This window comes from Myotis davidii, unplaced genomic scaffold (genome assembly GCF_000327345.1).
Source record: "Myotis davidii unplaced genomic scaffold, ASM32734v1 scaffold394, whole genome shotgun sequence".
Lineage (NCBI taxonomy): Eukaryota > Metazoa > Chordata > Mammalia > Chiroptera > Vespertilionidae > Myotis > Myotis davidii.
The window spans coordinates 191,869-212,156 of record NW_006287548.1 but is presented as its reverse complement, the minus strand read 5'-3'; the positions used below and the strand labels follow the sequence as shown (position 1 = coordinate 212,156).

The following is a 20,288-nucleotide window of genomic DNA, read 5'->3' as shown; positions in this document are numbered from 1 at the left end:
GTCAAATTCTAGTCCATGAATTATTGGTTTTAAAGAATTTAACATCATAATAGGAATGGATGAGGCTTCTGGTCAAGATGGTAGAGTAGGAAAGCACTGTATGCACCAACTCCCATGAACACTTTGAAATTATAACTACAATACAGACCAATCAACTGGAAAAACAGCCTGAAAAATACGCCGGCAAATACGGTATATAAAAGCCTAATATGCAAAGTGTCCCTTGAGAATTCAACTGACCAAGAGTTCGATCGCTTGCTATGACATGCGCTGACTACCAGGGGGTGGTGCAGAAGGAAAGAAGGAAGGCCCCAGCTGGGAAGAGAGGCTCCCGCCCACAGCTGGCAGCCACTAGAGACTCTACCTGTGCACAAATTTCGTGCACTGGGCCTCTAGTTTATTATACTGTCCTTTCTGAAAAAAGTTTAAAGATCCATGTCTTAAAGAAATGAGGCTCTGGGGGCTCTTGAGAAGAAATATGTAATTTATATGTTAGAGGAAAATGAGTAATTTGTGGCCCGAGGGCAGACTTGTATAGTAGATTAAGGATGGTTGCAAATTCTTTCTCACTTGCACCATTGAGAGGGGATATTTATTTTCCCTCTTTTTGAATCTGCACTGATCCTGTTTAGCGATTACAAGGTGGCAGAAGTGATGCTGTGACAGTTCGCAACCTTAAGTCATGAGAAAATGTGGAAGCTTCCACTTTTGCACTCAGGGGAACCCTGAGCTGCCATGTAAGAAGTCTGGCTACCCAGGTAGAGAGACCACATAGAAAAGCGATATCCTGAGACCACATGAAGAAGGAGAAAAGTCCAGCATGCCAGTGTCTCAATGAAGCCTACTTGACTCTAGCCTTAGCTATCAATATGACTCCAAAGGCATGAGAACCTCAAACAAGACCAGAAGAATTACCTAATTGAGATCAGTCAACTCACAGAACTGTGAGAGAGAATAAAATGGCTATAGTTTAAAGTCAGTACATTTTGGAATAGTTTATTAGGCAGAAATACATAACTGAAACACAAACTTCTAACATCTTATTAGTAGGAAGCATGCTTCCCCGAAATCCTGGACCCTATTGTATGTCACCGATAATATAGAGGAAAGCATCTGAGAAGCTCCTGGTTAGCTATAAGAAACAGATTCTTTTTCAGAGTTGCCTTATTCATGCATAAGGTTATTGCTTACAATTATTATAATCTAATCCTGCATACTGTAAATTTGATAAACTACATACTAATGACAGGGAATGTTTCCAAGTATTGGCCTAATTAGTTTTAGAATATGCACCATTTCAATTTAAATAGAGAACAAGGTGGGCTATTGCGGGGAGAGAGGGGAGGGCACATCACCTGCAAGATAAAATGCAATTATCAACATTAGCCTAACTCTCACTAGTACTTCGATTCTAAAGTGAAAATTTAGCTAAAAATTAGTAACATTTTTTTTAAAGTGGCATTTAGGATTTAGCTACCCTGAAATTTACTAAAACCCTTCAGAGAAAACAAAAGCATACTAATCCTTATATTAGATTTGAAACAAATGTGGGAACTACAATAAATCAAACTATACCAAGCCTAGTGACTGAAATAGTTTCACATACAACAGGCAGGTACCTTACAGAACTGACATTTTTTTGCCATATACCCATGGGACTTGACTATACTTTCACTACATCTGAACATTCATTACCCTCAGAATAAATTATTATATTATGCAAACATCATATATCATAGATTACAAATTAATGTAGAAAAATAATAGTCAGATACACTTAATTCCATCCTCTGGAAAACACATACATCTTTATCTTATTAATCTCTCTAATAACTAAACATAAGAATCTTACCAGAGCTTTCCTATGTTTATAGATGAAATCTTCAGCTGACTTAGCCCATTTGGGGAGAATGACATCATTTACTAGTTCTTTGGAAACTTGTAGACGACCCAGGTTAAATTCTAAGACATATAAAATAAAAATGTATCAAGTCATTTTATATTTAAGTAAATCAAGTAGAACAAATATGAGGGAACATTTCTTAGCAAAACTGAAGGTTTTTTCCTTCTTTCATTAAAAGTGAAAGGTGAGAATCAAGTTCCCTTCTTAATCTAAATTTACGGAACAGGTAAAAATAATTCTTATCTATTAGAATGTGTTTATCAGTTAATTAAAAAGGTATATAAAAATAAAATCACTTCAAATTAGTTAATACAAGGTAAATCAGATTAATAATTGATTTTTTAAAATAATACATTTTATTGATTTTTTACAGAAAGGGAGAGGGATTGAGAGTTAGAAACATCGATGAGAGAGAAACATCGATCAGCTGCCTCCTGCAACCCCTACTGGGGATGTGCCTGCAACCAAGGTACATGCCCTTGACTGGAATCAAACCTGGGACCCTTCAGTCTACAGGCCGACGCTCTATTCACTGAGCCAAACCAGTTAAGGCAATTTTTTATTGAAGGAAACTTAGTTATGAACAAAAACTTAATCTGAACAAAAATGCAAGATTAAGTGTTCTTAAATTTAAAAATAATATAGTCACTCTAATGGTTAATTTACAAAACATAACTCCTTAGAGCTTTTTTAACTCATACATTAAACTTACTTTAAGATTTATACTTGCCTTATGGAAGAAAAATATTTATATACCAATATTCTAAGTAGATACTGACATCATAAAGATTTGCTCATATAGTTAGAACCTAAAAATGAGATTTTCTCATTTATAAAGTATGGATAGGGAACAATGTTAACACAAAAGACTTTCATAAAAGAAGCTGCCTTAAAATCAGTGTGTCTCAAAGTATAAGAGAAGTTTAATGTCATAGAATGACAGGACACACAGGGTCTATAGCTTTGTCAACCCAACCACTGTATAGCCAACCCAACCACTGTATAGCAGATAGAGACGGCCACCTGACAGCCATTCCTCATTTTGTAGCAGAACCTGGATTTTATTCAAGTTGTCCATCCCTGCCCTATAATTCATGCCTGCTGCAGGTGACTGGTATAGGGGTTGGTATATGACCCAGCTCTGAAGAATGAGGGGAAGTTATAAGAGGGTTTCTCACTCTTAAGAAATGACACAATTAACAATCTCACTTCTTTCTAAGACACCATTATGTCTGCCTATGATAGCTATAACTGCTTTGGTCATTTGTAACCATGAGAGGAACTAGCCAAGGACAAAGCCAAAACACAGAATAGCAGAGTGAAATACAGAAAGAACTTTGCTTGGATGATATTGTTAAGCCACTTGAAACTACCATACCTCAGGGTTTTTATGAGGGGAAACACTAAAATGTTCTGAATCACACAATTATGAGTTGTTTTTTACCAATATTTGTTTTACTAATGTAATGCTAATATAAACTAATGGTTGTTGGCATTCTAACTAATATACTTTGCTTTCTCCCAACTAGCTCATTTCAAACAAAGAGACAATGTATAGGTAGAAATGGCTCTGGTGAATGTTAGAAATTGTCAAACTAAGAAAACTTTAAATTCTGCATTCAGATTTAATCTGCTCATCCCACCTATCCCAGATACTCTGCTTTAGGAGACTCCAGTCCTATGACTGACTAAGAATTCATAGGATCAGACTCACTCAATAGATTCACTTGATTTTCTTAAAGTGACCAATTCTAATTGCCTTACTGAGAATCAGATGCCCTGCCTCCAAACACCTGTCGCAATGTGCATGACCAAGGACATGAGGCCCTGAGTATGTTCTCCCTGGCCTGACAGATAATTCCACTGTGCAAGCAAAGGGTCAAACATTAACATTGCATGCTAGGAAAAAGAAGTTGGCGATGGTTCTTTGACACTGTGAAATTTCCTGAAAGAACAACGGTAGTAACAATCTTGCTCATTTCTTTATTTGTGCTTAAACTAAATCTAAAACTACCTCATAGAAAAAATATTTGGATATTTTAAACGACTGTATTTAGCTCCGTGATTCTCTCCTTCAAAAACATACTGATTTTTCAAATATTGTGACAACTAATGCCATCATTCTTTTCAGTTTGCCTCCTGTCTTCTGCTCTAAAACAGGAATCAGAAAACCTATTAAATAAAGGGTCAAATAATAAATATCTTTGGCGGCTTTGTTATCCCTATGGCCTCTGTTGCAACTACTCAAATCTGCTCTTTTACTGTGAAAGCAGCCACAGTCTGTATATATAAATGAATTGGCTGGCTGTGTTCCAACAAAATTTTATTTATAAACACATACATTTGCCCATAGATTTGGCCTATGGGCTATAGTTTGCTGATCCCTGGTCTAAATCCTCATTTTATCTAACTCAAACATGTTTAACCAAATTGCTATATGTCTGAAATAGCATATGGTCATTTTTGCTTCTCTAATAAACACTGTACTGACAAAAATCTCTTATTAATTCAAATTTTACTCATTTATCTTACTTTTCTGTAGCCCTTCCCTGAAAGGTAAGACAAGTACCCTGGCATCAGTAAGCCCTGTCACTGAATAATACACAGGCAGAATGCATCTTAACTAATCAATAGAACATCACAAAGATATTCTGAAAAATATTTTCCAGGATCCTCCATTGGACCTAAAATATTATAGTCAAATTTTTAATCTCCTATTTCTTACGATTTTGATTTTCCAAGAACTCTGGGAAATAGAAGAATTCAGGAATCAGTTCCTTCACATCATTTGGATTGTCCATGAGAGCCTGCCAGGTAGCAGGGATGGAATGGAATTGTCGATCTGCACAATCAAACCTGCACGCGGAGAGTGAAAGAGAAAGGTCAATGCTGAATGAGAACAACAACAGGCATGAAACAAACCTTTAACCTCCCTTTAAACGTTTCCTAATGATTAGCTTCTCTTTTCTTAACATTTCTCTGTTAAGTCTAAAAACACAATTTGCTCTCCTTCTTATGACTGTCGTACTCTGTTGTCAGGAACTAAATACTACCATAGTCATCACTAGTATCATCTTAGTTAAAATAGATGAAAACCCAATCACAATGGGAAATTTTTAAAATTAGATTAAATATAAACCTAAGACACCTTAAAAATGGCACTTTTTTGTTTCAATTACTGTTTACATTCAATACAACTTTGCACCAGTTTCATGTGTACAGCTTAGTGGTCAGACAATCATATATTGAAAATGCTCCCTGTTATCCCAGCTCCTGGCTGGCACCATACATAGTCACCACAAGCATCACTGACTATATTTGCTATACTTCATGTCCCCATGTCTATTATATATCTACCCATTTGTACTTCTGAATCCCTTTGAAAAAGGCATAATTTTTGCTGAGTAAAACCTATTACAGAAAGTGAATAAATGTTATTTGGATATTTTTAAATTACAGTTTAAATATCAAAGTATTATAGTATTAATATATGTGGTTAATAGATCTATCAGAATGCTGCTGACTTAGCCCTTGATACATAAATAGCTTTACAAGCTCTTCTACTAAAAACCAGAGGGTGATTTAGGAAAACAGCTCTTATATATACTATTATCTAATATTAACATTATTTTTAAGTTCCATCATGGCTCTATGGTAGTTGAAAGAAACCCAAGTGGCCATGCTACAATTTTATTATGCTTTCTCTAATTACAAAAAGTGTAACCTCCTTCTGTTTCATCAACTTTAATATTGTTTTCCTGGATTTATTAAATAATGACTTAGTAAGTGACACTGATGACTAATTTGACTCTTTTTATGCTTAACAATCTTGGATTGAGGCTAAGCTAAACTTAGCAGAACTCTGAATTTAATTATTGTCAATGATTGGGTCATTAATAAGTCTAATGATGGTGTATCCAAACTCAAGGAGAGGTACAGTTTTAATGATAGAATCTTTTTGTTTGTGTGGGAGAGAACAGCTTTATTGAGATGTAATTAACATATAATGCACTCTTCTTAAGTAGAAAATTCAATGGTTTATGGTTTTTAGTATATTCACAGAGTTATGCGTCCACCACCACAATCAAGTTTAGAACATTTTCATCACTCCAAAAAGGAACCTGTATCTACTAGCAGTAACTCTTCAATCACCCTACATCTACCCACTAATCTACTCTGTCTCTATGAATTTGCCTATTTTAGACATCTTATATAAACCATACAAGATGTGACTTTGTGTCTGGCTTATTTCATTTAGTATACTGTTTTCATGGTTGATCCATGTCATAGTATGCATCAAGCTTTCATTCCTTTTATTCACTCATGGCCAAATAATATTCCATTTATGGATATACCACTTTTATATATTCCTTTACCAGTTGATCGACATTTGGATGTTTCCATTTTGGGCTATTATAAGTAATGTTGCTATGTACATTTGTCTACAAGTTTTTGCATAAACATATGTTTTCAATTATATTGAGATAATTAGGAGTAGAATTGCTAGGTCATATAGCAATTCTATGTTTAACCCTTTAAAGACTGTTTTCCACAGGGACCACATCATTTTACATTCCCACCAGTAGTACATAAGAGTTCCAATTTCTCAGCATGCTAAGTGACACTAGGTATTCTCTGTCTTGATTACAGCCATCCTTGTGATATCTCAATTTGGTTTTGATTTAAATTTCCCTGATGACTGATGATGTTGTGTATCTTTTCATGTTTATTGTTCATTTGCATATCTTCCTTGGAAAAATGTCTATTCAGATCATTTGTGTCCAGTAGTTAATTGGGTTGTCTTTTTATTATTGTGTTGTATGGGTTTTCTATACTAGTATATTCTAGTTACAAGTTCCTTATCAGATATACAGTTTGCAAATATTTTCTCCCACTAAATGGCCTATCTTTTCACTTTCTTAATGGTGTCCTTTGAAGCAAAAACAGAATCTATTTTCGAAGCTTTGTAAAAAATCATTTATTCATAAAATTAAAAGCTGAAAAAAAAACACAGTTTACTGGAGGGGAAATTACTTGCTTATCATTATAAATGTAACATTTGGAGGTTTGTAGTGATCTTGAGAACAGAGTTCTCATCCTAAAAACTAAGGCTTAATGTACTAAAATTGGAAATAAGGGACCAGGGTTAATTTTGAGAAATAAAAGTTACCTGTAAAGACAGTAGAATAAGCAATCGTTACATAGCTCTTAATTGGGTAGGAAAGGCCAATGGTAATGTTAAAGAATATGGCAACATGGAATCAGGAGAGATGTGAATCAGGAGAGAACTAACTGGGGGATACACTGAGGAACTGAAGACTCATGAAGAAGTTCGTTTCTTCAGGATCATTAGGAAAATGTGTAACATAGATACATTTTAAAACTAACGGGTAATATAAGACAATGGCATACAGACCCGTTTGAGCTGCTACTGATAATGTAGGAGCTTTTAGTCCTCCTTCTTTTTATTTCTCTTGATTAATTAATAATTTTAGGAGGACTATGTGGGCATTGGTTAGGTTTTAATCTCTGGTAGATGATTCGGATCTAGCTCTAAATCAGTTCTAACTCTAAATCTTTAGTAAATCTATGGTAAGAATCACAAAGGTACACTGGGTAAGAGTAAAAAAAAAAGAAATTCTCCTTAAAAGTCATTTGTGTAAGTCACCTGGAGCTACCCATTCTCAAACTACTTTGGCTACTTATCTAGAAGCTACATGAATCAAAACCTAATAGAGGAGAATAAAAAAGACATGGCCCTATTATACAGTACGTGACAGGAAGGCAAAGAGCTTTTAACAATAACGTGTAGTCTTAAGGCAATAGTATATTTACCCAAAACATACCTTCCACTTTGAAGCTGGATGTGGAGGGTAGTGAATGGTTCTGTACGAATAAGATAGTGCATAACCCCGGCAGAATTTGAATAGTGAGTACCATAATGAAATTTATCAATAGTTCCCATAGGATCCTCAAAATTTTCATATCTAAAAAAAAAAAGAAACTAAAGTTTTGTGGCCACAACAATAAAATTCAATTAGGACATAAGGCTGTATTGCATTATTGAAAACAGTTTTTAAGAAATTCTTATTAATGTTCCATGATGTATGTACTCATATAATCACACCATTTAATAAACAGAAAAAAAGTTTATTCAGTAATACTTTTTTCTGAACAATGAAATATCACTAATACTGGATTCTGGAACAGTTCTGTATTATGCAATAATACATGTTCACTGTAGATAAATGAGAAAACACAGAGATCAAAAAAACCCCAAGCTTAAAATCAGCTATTATATGAACATTTTTGTGAGTATCAGTCAATCCTTAATGTATAAGTTAATACACAACTATACTTTAACATAAAAGTCCTATACATAATATATTGTTTATAACTTATCATTTAAGTTTTCTATTAACATCTTTCCAAATGACTAAAAAGTCTATCTTTTATAGGTACGTGGTATTTATAACAGGTACATGTATGGAAATATGATAATTTATAACTATTTCTTACTTTTAGATATTTAGGTTGTTTGTTTGTTTTTTTTGCTATTGTAAGCAATATGATAATTAGACATTTTATTGTGGCCAATAGAAGAAACATATGGAGAATCAATCAAGAATTATAAAAATGAATGCCTAAAAGTCTAAAAGAAAAAAATGAAGGAAATAGTGGACGGTAGGAAGGCCTCAACCAGATCATTATAGAAGTACATATAGTGATTCTGCAAGCACTATCACTGATACTTATAGGTGTAATTGTTTTGAATAGTTTGAATGGTGATATCTGAATCAGTGGGTATAAAATTTAAATATGAGTGAACAGTTTTTTTGAAGCAACAGACACAAATTTTTCAACCAAAGTACTAATAAGTTCCTCAAGCTGAAGCCAACTTCTTTTATATTGAAATCATTATTATACAGGGGAATAAAAAAAAAGTTTTCAGGTCAAAGTCATTTGTAACTATGCAAAAAAATATACTATTGAAATTTAAAATAACTTGTACCTTCAATTATCAATAAGTTATTTATATGCTAAGTATTTCCTGTGGCATAGTGTTAAAAAATAAACCTTGTATTTTATTATTGTCAGAAAAAAATGTTTGACTAATAGCAGTAAGGTAATACATACACTGCCAAATTCCACTAGTAAATCAAATCAAATATTAAACACTACAAAAAGTCTTAAGATTTGCAAATAAAAAGAATAAAGAAAGAAATCTGTACTCAAATAAATCTACAAGTAAGTTTGTTGGCAAAACAGTTCTGTCCTTATTATTAGAAGTCATAACTGACAAGTCATCCACAAGTTCACATGGAGAAAAAGGGAATGAAAATAATTACTTTTACTTGTCTGCAGGTGGCTTTGAAAAAAAAAACCTGAGACATTTATAGGGTAGATCATCTACATAATCTATATAAACAAAAGCCTAAGCGACCCTTACGGCAGAATGACCGCTTGCTATGATGTGCACTGACCACCAGGGGCAGATGCTCAATGCAGGCTTCCCCCTGGTGGTCAGTGCACTCCCACGGGGGAGCAGCCGCTCAGCCAGAAGCTGGGCTCATGGCTGGCAAGCACAGTGGCAGTGGCAGGAGCTTCTCCGCCGCAGCACTAAGGAGCAGTGAGCCGAGCGGTAAGGAGAGAGGGATTCCGGATTGCAAGCTGGCAGTTGGACATCCCCTGAGCAGTCCTGGACTGCAAGAAAGCGAAGCCCAGGTGAGGGATCCCCCTCCCGCCACCGCAACCCGAGTGCATGAATTTTGTGCACCACGTCTCTAGTCCTATCTAGTAAAAGAGAAACATGGTAATTAGCGTATGACCGGTACTCTTCCCATTGGCTAATCAGGGCAATATGCAAATTAACTGCCAGTCAAGATGGCGGCTGGCAGCCAGGAAGCTTGAAACTAACATGAGGCATGCTTGCTTGCTTCAGTGACGGAGGACTCCAACGTTCCCCGCCTGCAGGTGCTGGCCTCTGAGCTGCAACTATGTTACAAATACAGAAGCTAAACAAAACCCCAGAAACCTGCTTTAGTCGCCTGGCTTCAGCCAGCAGGATCGCAACATTGTTTCAAATAGAGAAGGTAAACAAAGGCCAGAAACCTGCTTTCAGCAGAGGAGGCCTAAAAGCTGGAGCCTCAGAGCTAAAGCTGGCCCAGAATAAAATAAAAAAAAAGAAAAAAAGGAGCGGTTGGGAGCTTCAGTCATCCGCCAGCCTGAAAACAGCCCTCAGCCCCTCACCCAGACTGGCCAGGCACCCCAGTGGGGACCCCCACCCTGATCCAGGACACTCCTCAGGGCAAACCAGCTGGCCCCCACCTGTGCACCAGGCCTCTATCCTATATAGTAAAAGGGTAATATGCCTCCCAACACCAAGATTAGTGTGACAGGGGGCAGCACCCAAACCCCCTGATCCCCCTGAGGCTCTGTGTGTGACAGGGGGCAGGGCCACAACCTCCCTATCTGCCCTGCTCGGGTCGTGACAGGGGAAGGCGCCCCAACCCCGTGATCAGCCCTGCTCTGTGCCTGATGCGGGGAGCTCCCCAACCCTCTGATTGCCCTGCGGCTGTGTGTGTGACAGGCTGAGGTGCCCCAACCCCCTAATCGGCCCTGCTCTGTGTGTGACGGGGTAGAACCATAACCTCCCCATCGGCCCTGCCCTGAGTGTGACAGGGGGCGGGGCCCCAACCCCCCAATCAGCCCTACTCTGAGCGTGACCGAGGGTGGCATCGCAACCTCCCAATCCGCCCTGCTCTCTGCATGACAGGGGGCAGTGCCCCGCCTCCCCAATCAGCCCTGCTCTGAGCCCGACCAGGGGCTGCACCTAGGGATTGGGCCTGGCCTCTGCCACCCGGGAGCAGGCCTAAGCCAGCAGGTTGTTATCTCCCGAGGGGTCCCAGACTGCGAGAGGGCACAGACCGGGCTGAGGGACCCCTTCCTTCCCCCCCCGAGTGCACACATTTTTGTGCACTGGGCCTCTAGTAAATATATAAAATTATAAAATATTTTCTAACTAAAATGGCACTTTTAAAATGTCCACACATTTCACTGTTCTTCACTCACAATATTTGTGAATAACAGGTTGGCATTAATTTTATATCTACTAAAATATTACCTTAGATGGATATTTTGACATGTTAGATTAGCAAGTGAAGTCTACAATACCTGGGAAGAAAAATTTCAAGCACTTATTACCCTTCTGTACATACTTATTACAAGGTGAAAAGAAATTACAAGTAATATTAATTTAAATCTGGCAAAGGGAATTAGCTATAGTTAAGATACTTAAAGGACAACTGATACATTTTCAAGAAAACTTATTGAATTATCAGACTGACTAGCAAAAGTAGTTGTGCATTTAAATAGAGTAACACTTGGTTGGCCATAAAAATAAACACAAATTCAAACAACCCATAGGTATCTTTCAAAATGATAAAAGGCACTTACTTTTCTCGCATGACTTTGGCATTTTTATCATTAACTACCCCAATTGGTTTGGAAAGATCTCGAAATACAGCTGGGTTATTAAAGTCCAACTCTTCTGAAGTATAATCTTGTAAAATCCAGGGGAACTAAGAAACACAATTTACAATTTAGACATCCCTTCCTAGAGAAGCTACTATCCCCATATCTAACATCAAATGCTTATCTAACAGCAAAAAAGAATAGTCTTTAAAAATACTTTACCTATTGCAAATGTTTATTCATCTTTATTTCAATAACCAGAAGTATTATTTCCTATAATTCCACTGGGATATTTTCAATGAAGCAAAAGAAAAAAAGGCCTCTATATTTCAATTATTTGTTACTAGAAGCCTGGTGCATGAAATTCGTGGGGGGTGGTGGGGTCCTTCAGCCCAGCCTGCACCCTCTCCAATCTGGTACATCCCTCTCACAATCCAGGACTGCTGGCTCCCAACTGCTCGCCTGCCTGCCTGCCTGATTGCCCCTAACCGCTCCCTGCCAGCCTGATCGATGCCTAACTGCTCCCCTGCTGGCCCGATTGCCCCTAACTGCCCTCCTCTGCCAGCCTGGTCACCCCTAACTGCCCTCCCCTCCAGGCCTTATTGCCCCCAACTGCCCTCCCTTTCAGGCCTGGTCCCTTCCAACTGCCCTCCCCTGCAGCCATCTTGTGGTGGCCATCTTGTGTCCACATGGGGGCGGCCATCATGTGCTGGAGTGATGGGCAATTTGCATATTACCTCTTTAATAGATAGGATGGTTATGTAATTCTTAAAATAGTCAGTTAGAAAATTTACAGAAAGGTAAAACATTTTAAATTTTAAAATAAAAAATAACTGTCATATGCATGTATTTTGTATACTATAAAACTGAAAGGCAATTTCCATATTTATATAAAACTTACCACAGGATACTGTGCAAGGTCATTATAGGTTCGCCCTGCCATTGTATTTATTTGAATGAGGTAGTCAAAATTTGATATCTCTCTATTCACCCATTTCTAGACAGCACAAAAAAAAGACAAAATTAATCCATGTGTCTTAGAAATTAGTAACTATTACTGATTACTAACAATCTTTTTTTTCTCATCTCTATCATATTTCTGATAACAGGAATGGGGCTTCAAAAAAGGCTAAATAGATACATAAAATCAGTATTTTTTTCTCAATTCACTTCCTTTTTAAAATTGGCCTCTAGAAAAGGAACAGAAACTTCCACATAAATGTTATACTTCAATCTAAAAAGTCTTCATACAGGGGGAGAACCAAGATGGCGGCATAGGTTAACGCCGGAGTTTGCCGCCTCGAACAACCATTTCAAAAGTGAAACTAAAAGACGGAAGGGACATCACCCAGACCCACAGGAACGCTGGCTGAGTGGAAGTCCTACAACTAGGAGGAAAGAGTAACGTATGACAAAATTAATCCATGTGTCTTAGAAATTAGTAACTATTACTGATTACTAACAATCTTTTTTTTCTCATCTCTATCATATTTCTGATAACAGGAATGGGGCTTCAAAAAAGGCTAAATAGATACATAAAATCAGTATTTTTTTCTCAATTCACTTCCTTTTTAAAATTGGCCTCTAGAAAAGGAACAGAAACTTCCACATAAATGTTATACTTCAATCTAAAAAGTCTTCATACAAATTCTGTATTTCAATTAACTATTTGATTGGTTATCTTTAAATTTTAAAATTTTGTTATAAATGAAATTTTCATATGTGCATATTTTTTAAAATTACCTTAATGTACTAGAATGATCTACAAATTTTATATGAGCATTACATTAACCTCAGAAAACTGTCTTTATAGAGCAATGGTAGAAGGATTTTGCTACACACTGGATACAAAATTTTCTGAAGAAAGACAATCATATTTTTTTTCTTTTACCACCTTATTGCACCTAGCCTGCTACAATTACTCTACACAGTGTGGGTATGCTAGAGAATTTTGCTGACAGACTAACATTCAAGGTAAGTATGTAACTTATGGGAAACGGTGAGAAATTAATCTATGTATACAGATTTTATTAAAGGCCCAACTATAATTGTTTTTAACTGCCAATTTGAGAAATCAGTAATTCAATTAATAAAGTTTATTCCACAGAAAACAGAGACTGTCTTTTATTACTTAAAGCTTATTCCATAAGCAACAAAAAAGAAATGGCTGATGGCTTTTTGAACAACACTTAAGATTATGATTAAAATACAATATAGAAAATACGGTCAATAATACTGTAAAAATTATATATGGTGTCAGGTGAGTACTAGAATTATTAGGGGGATCGCTTCCTAAATTACATATTTGTTTAACTACTATGCTGTACACCTGAACCCAATATAAAATAATACTAAATACTAACTATAATTGAAAAATAAAATAAACTATTAATGCACATGTGGATAAAGGAGAGAGCCAGGGTCAGAGACCCTAATTAGGAAACTACTAACAGTTCTGGACTGCAAAAAACAATGGCCTTTCCTTGGATTTTGGCAGTACAAATTAAAGAGATGTTAGGATATAGGTGAGGGTAAAATACACAAAAGCATTAGCTTTGGCTGTCAAAAGAATGATGCTTTTTTTTTAAACCTTTTTTCCATGATGCCTTTTATATTTCCCCATTTTTTACCTCATACATGGATTACTTTTATTATTAAGGAAAAAAACATATTTTTTAAAAAGAGAAAATTAGTAAAAGAAAAAAAGAATTCATAAGATATGCTTATAAACTGAGTAATATGAGAGCTGCAAGACAGGGCACTGTATGTGTGAGGGAAACAAAGATTCAAAGATAATTCAAAAGATCAACCTGAATGAAAGAAAAGCAGTTATAATAATCAAAATAAAATAATCAGAAGAAGAAACTTTTACTTTTATGTAAAACTCTGAGATGTAAAATGAACACCATTTCCTACCTGTGTCAATCCTGATGCTTTGAATAACTCCTGTGGTGATCTAGTTCCATAACTATTTGGAGAATGAAATGACAATAGTCTGCTATATACTTTGTTTCTGACCTATTAAAAAAACAGCATTTTATAGCTTAAAAATTGATCAAGACAAACCAGGATTATTAAAGCTTTTGTAACAGCTTTATTGAGATAATTCCTATACCATAAAATTCACTATTTAAGTATTCTAGTCAGTGGGCTTATTTGTACATTGAGTTGTGCATCCATCAGCAGTATCTAACTAAGAAATATTTTCATCATCCCCAAAAGAAACTTTACTCACTAGCTATTGCTCTCCAAGACAGACTTGAACATGAAAATATTTTATTAGGAGAGACATCTGTGAGAGAGAATGGAGAGAGAGCTTAGCAAGGTGGGGACAGATGTCAGAATGTGATGTCAAGTCTGACTCCAAGATAATGGCAGAGGGAAGAAAGGATGGGGCAAGTAATATGTCAAAGTTTACACAGCTAATGGTGGAGCAGATACTTAGACCCAGGGAACCTGGCTTCAGTGGTAATCTATTAATTATTTACACTGCTTAAGAATTTACTCTTCTCCAGATGAAATACATGCCCCATTATAGTTTAGTTTGAACCCAACCTAACTGCATAAATCCAATCATGTTATTTATATTCCGTATTATTTCCCAATTGGATACTGTGAGTTATGTATTGGCTAACACTCAACATTCCATTACTTACCCATATATAAAAACTGAAAACAAGCACTCTATACGCTCAAACATAATCTCAACAAAAATTCACATACTGCCTAGCCTCCAAAGTACAAGGTGGGGCAAAAGTAGGCTTACATTTGTGAGTATGCAAAACATAGTGTTTATTCTTGTATTATTATTTATTATTTTCCACATGGACAACTGTAAACTTACTTTTGCCCAACCCTGTACATACTTTTTCATCTAACATTCTGACTTGATGAAAGAATAGATTCCAAAGTTTCAGTATAGCTCACTAACTGGAAAATTATTTCAAGCTAATACTTTGGGGCTCCCAAAAAGGTAGCATCATACATACCTCTTTTTTGAAGTTGAGAAAGTAGTTGGATTGGTCAACATGAAAAATCTCAATGGCTGACCTCCTTAAGTTGTAACGCCGCAGGTGAATCTCTCGAACTTGAGAATGAGGCCACTTGAAATCAAAGCCTACTCCTTAAAACAGAAGGAACCTTGTGACTAAGTACCATAAAAAGTTACTCATGCTATGCAGAAAATACCTCCTAGTTCCCAACAAAAGTAGCACTTAGGAAAAAGAAATTCAATTTCTATATCAAAACACCATTTGTTAATTTATTGGATATTGAAATTGTTTCTCTTAAAACTATTTTAAAATGTATAGCTATTGTACTTCCTTCCTATTAGAATACAAAATAATTCTGAATATTATATCTCAGAAACATTTTTCTCTCTTTATGTTGACATTTTAGGTTTAAATATCCTTTTATTTTTAGATAAAGGATTAGGTGAGAAGCCTACAGGAATGAGTGGACATACAAATAAAATTAATACTGTATTTTATAACTTAAGTTTATAGCAATCCCCTCAACCAAACCTTTCGAGAACACTGATAAAACAAAAGCATTTCCTTCAATACATCATTGAATATAAATTTAATCCCATATGACTCTCCAATTCTCCTTTTCATGATAGATTATAATTCCACAGTCCAATTTGATTGCTCTTTTCACATTAATGATTGATAAACTGGATACTTAATATTGACCAACAGAAATTATTCCCCCAGAACTCCTCACCATCTTCTTTTTCAATGCTGCCATCATAGAAGTAAATGTGTTGAGTAGTGATTTCTAATCTGCCAGGAATTATGTCAATTATTGTAATGAGTTCACAGTCTACTGAGAAGACCAACTTTTCTTTTTGATCCTGTTCTTTATTCTCATCACTGTAAAAACAAAAATCAATCAAAACTCACTTCACTCTAAGTAAGATATGGAGATTAGCAGTACATAGTATTATCTTGTTTCTTGTCAGGGGATACTATGATAATGATGATGCTCTAAGTTTGATTTACTCTTGGAAAGTCTCATTTCACAGTTTAAGAATCCATCATAATTAGCACTTCCAATAATAATTTATGAAACCACTAATGTTGTAATCCTTTATTCACAATATATTCTGTGGGCCAATTCATGTCTCCCAAATATAACTAAAATGACATGACCAGTATTGCTGCATGTTTAAACTGACTTCTGCCAGTAGTATTAAAGATCCACTGAATTTTGTTTTAATAGGTCATATACAATTAAAATGTAAAACATACTTTTTTGAAACTGGTAATGAGAATATTGGACAATATTTAAATAATTTAAATATGAAGCACATTTTTGTAGATAATTAAACTATTGGATATTAATTTTATAAGACATGAGATTTATATTTGAATATGATTTTTTATTTACACAAAATATATTGTTAAGAATTTATGGTGCTCGCTTCGGCAGCACATATACTAAAAAACTGGAACGATACAGAGAAGATTAGCATGGCCCCTGCGCAAGGATGACACGCAAATTCGTGAAGCGTTCCATATTTTAAAAAAAAGAAAAAAGAAAAAAAGAAAAAAAAAGAATTTATGCATTTCATATAAGTTCACAAATTTATTGACATAAATTTATTGGTCATTAGTATTTTTTTTAATGATTTTAATGTCTGTAGTATCTCCTCTTTCATTGCTGATACTGGTAATTTATGTTATTTTTCTTTGTTTCCTAACCAGTCTGGCTAAGAGGTTTATTATTTTGTTATTTGTGTTTTAATAAAAAGCTTTAGCCCTAATTGATTTGGCTCAGTGGATTGAGCATTGGCCGGTGTACCAAAGTGTCTCTTGTTGGATTCTGGTCAAGGGCATATATATACCTTGGTTGCACGCTTGATGCCCGCACTGGGTTGGGGTGCAATCCCTGGCTCAGGTTGGGGTGCGTGCGGGCGGCAACCAATCAGTAATATGTCTCTCACATTGATGTTTCTCTCTATTTCCCTCCCCCCTTCCTTTCATTATCTCTAAAAATCAATGGAAAAATATGCTCAGATGAGGATTAACAACAAACAATGACGACAACAACAAAAATATCAACTTTGGTTTTCTTTTATCTTTTTGCTTTTTCTTTTCCATGAATTTCTGCTTTTATCTTTTTTTAAAAGATTTTTTTATTGATTTCCGAGAGGAAGAGAGAGGGAGAGGGAGGGAGGGGGGAAGAGAGAGAGAGAGAGACAGACATCATTCATGATGAGAGAGAATCATTGATCGCCTGCCTTCTGCACAGCCCACACTGGGGCGAACCCACAAAAGGAGAAGGAGAGAGATAGAAACATCAACGATGAGAGAGAATCATTGATCGCCTGCCTTCTGCACAGCCCACACTGGGGATCGAACCCACGACCTGGGCATATGCCCTGACCGGGAATCAAACTATGATCTTGTTCATAGGTCAATGCTCAACCACTGAGCCACGCCGGCTGGCATCTGCTTTTATCTTTATAATTTCTTCCTTTTGCTTAAGAGTTATATTTCATGCTGTACCCTTCCATCTAAACACAGCTTTAGCTATAAACTAAAAATTGGATATTATATTTTCATTATCATTCGAATCAAATACTTTCTAATTTCAAGGTCCAGCTTCAAGTTATCCCAGTTCTAAGAAGCCTTCCTCAATAATCTCAGTTAACACTGACACACTCCTAACAGCTGATATAGCGTTAACTGTTGGACCCTGGAAGTGCATAGTATTAAAATTTCAAGCAAGTTATCTTCCACAATTTTATAATCCCATTTCTCAGAACAAAACCATTTTAAATTATTTCAAATACATATACATACATATTTACTCTGGCTGTTATTTCCTCTTCAGAAAGATCTAACTTATCTTCCTCCATATCACTAACTTTTACTTGTTTCACTACTTCCAAAAGCAATGAATCACTGGAAGGCTGTGAGGGCTGGACACCTGTTTAAAAACAAAATATCTATTAAACACAAAGTAAAAAAAATCATATTGTAGCTCTTTTGTAACTTCTATTAATTATATGATAATGTGCATTACAAGTAAAGAAGGTACTTAGCTCTCTTGATTAATTTTATGGCATCAACTCTACTGACCAATATATTAAGGCAACTTTTAAAAAATTTAAAAATTGGTACTAATTTCATCTATAACTTAGTCATTGAACACAAAAGAACACAACGGACACAATGAAACACAGGTATACACACAACTGGCCAATGACTCCTAATCTATATTTTTGAGTATTTCACAGACCTCTCTTAAAAAGGGAGAAATGCCAAGTCAGAAGGTTAGAAAAGAATGGTTTCCTAAAGAATTATAGAATCTTTAAAGCAAGCATGTCAAACTTGCAGCCTGCGAGCCACGACTTTGACATGCTTGCTTTAAATCTGCTTCCAATTACTGCAAGGCTATGCATTAAAAAAAAAAAGACATTGGCCCATCTAAGACTCTAAGTATCTAGAATTCTGTAAGAACACGTTATAAAAGAAAGGCGTAGCACTGCCAAGAATTCTAGATATATTTAATATTGGCATCAGTCTTGGTGAGCAAAACTAAGGAGAAAGGACCACTGTTTCAATGCACCACAATGGATATTAGAGATAACACATTTCACATAAATGACAGTATAATTTTATGGTTTTAAATTATGTTTTTGTTTGAAAAATTACAATCAATTTAAATAGAAAGTCATGTTAGACTTAGGCCAACGGTAACAGAATTTAATATATATAACCACTTAAATTTCAATTCTAAAACATCATCCTTCTTTCATGAGTAAACAATTAACAAAAACAGTAACGAACCCCATCAACACCCTTACTATCTTCAACAAATAAATAAATAGCCACTGGAACTCACCTAGATTATCTCTCAAAGCACTAGCTTCATCGTGGGTTTTGAAATTATAATTTGGCACCAACTTAAGTCTCATACGGGAATAATTTTCTACATTAGCTAGTTTCCAGTGAATTGGATTTTGTTTCCTATGAATATTCATAAGTAAACACATAAAGTTACAAAGACTGAAATAGAATAAGAAAGTATCAGGTACTTTACATGTGCTTAACACCATTTTATAAAAACATTCAAATTCATTAACTTATTTGATCCAAAAACAACCCTGAGAGAAAACCAATGCATACGTAACTATAGTTTATACATGAGGTATCTAAGGCAAGCTAACTTTTTTGTGTGTGTGCCTAAAATGCCATGTGGTTTATAGGTAGCAGATATAATATCTGAACATAAATCTTCATATGTATAACTTGATATGTTTTAATTCTTTCATGGTTATATGTAAGTTTTTAACTAGCTATACAAATTTATTCCAAATAAAGTTTTCAAAATAAAATAATTTTATTAAAAATAAAGTAATATAATTGCAAATGGATCAAAGACCTAAATATGAGTTAAAACTCTTAGGAAAAAAATGGGATAAATCTGCATGACCTTAGAGTTGGAAATGGTTTCTTAGCTATGACATCAAAAACACAAGCAACAAAAGAAACAGACAAATTGGAGTTTAAAATTCAAAACATTGTGCACTAAAGGCCACTATCAAGAAAGTGAAAAGATAGCCTACATATTTACAAATTATCCTATCTAATAGACAAACATGCTAAATTGACTGTACCTTCGCTACACCCCCATTGGCTAATCAGCGTGATATGAAAATTAACCACCAACAAAGATGGCGGCTAATTTGCATACTGTAGGCATGGTGGGACAGTGCAGCCGCCAGCACGAGAGCAGCCATCCAGGACCCTGTGTGTGACCCCAGAAGCCGCCTGCCTGTCGCCCGTTGGGCCGCAGGCCAGCCCCAGAAGCCGCCCAGAAGCCAGTGATCTGGAGGAGATGGGGGTCCCCTGCCCAGGCCTGACACCTCTGGCGGGGGCGTCAGGCCTGGGCAAGGGGC

General features: G+C 35.8%; 1 protein-coding gene across 3 annotated transcripts in view; it reads right to left on the bottom strand.

The window, feature by feature from the left end:
• The window catches only part of NBEAL1 (neurobeachin like 1), a 116,023-nt gene that overhangs the window by 22,075 nt on the left and 73,660 nt on the right, over window positions 1-20,288 (bottom strand). For all 3 annotated transcript variants that reach the window (XM_006759395.2, XM_015561106.1, XM_015561107.1), the window contains 10 exons: window positions 19,232-19,356; window positions 18,187-18,313; window positions 16,103-16,251; window positions 15,367-15,500; window positions 14,294-14,395; window positions 12,279-12,374; window positions 11,360-11,484; window positions 7,750-7,890; window positions 4,629-4,759; window positions 1,853-1,962 (listed from right to left, as the gene is read on the bottom strand). In XM_006759395.2, the coding sequence (XP_006759458.1) occupies window positions 1,853-1,962; window positions 4,629-4,759; window positions 7,750-7,890; window positions 11,360-11,484; window positions 12,279-12,374; window positions 14,294-14,395; window positions 15,367-15,500; window positions 16,103-16,251; window positions 18,187-18,313; window positions 19,232-19,356 (1,240 nt within the window). The remainder of the gene's footprint in view (window positions 1-1,852; window positions 1,963-4,628; window positions 4,760-7,749; window positions 7,891-11,359; window positions 11,485-12,278; window positions 12,375-14,293; window positions 14,396-15,366; window positions 15,501-16,102; window positions 16,252-18,186; window positions 18,314-19,231; window positions 19,357-20,288) is intronic.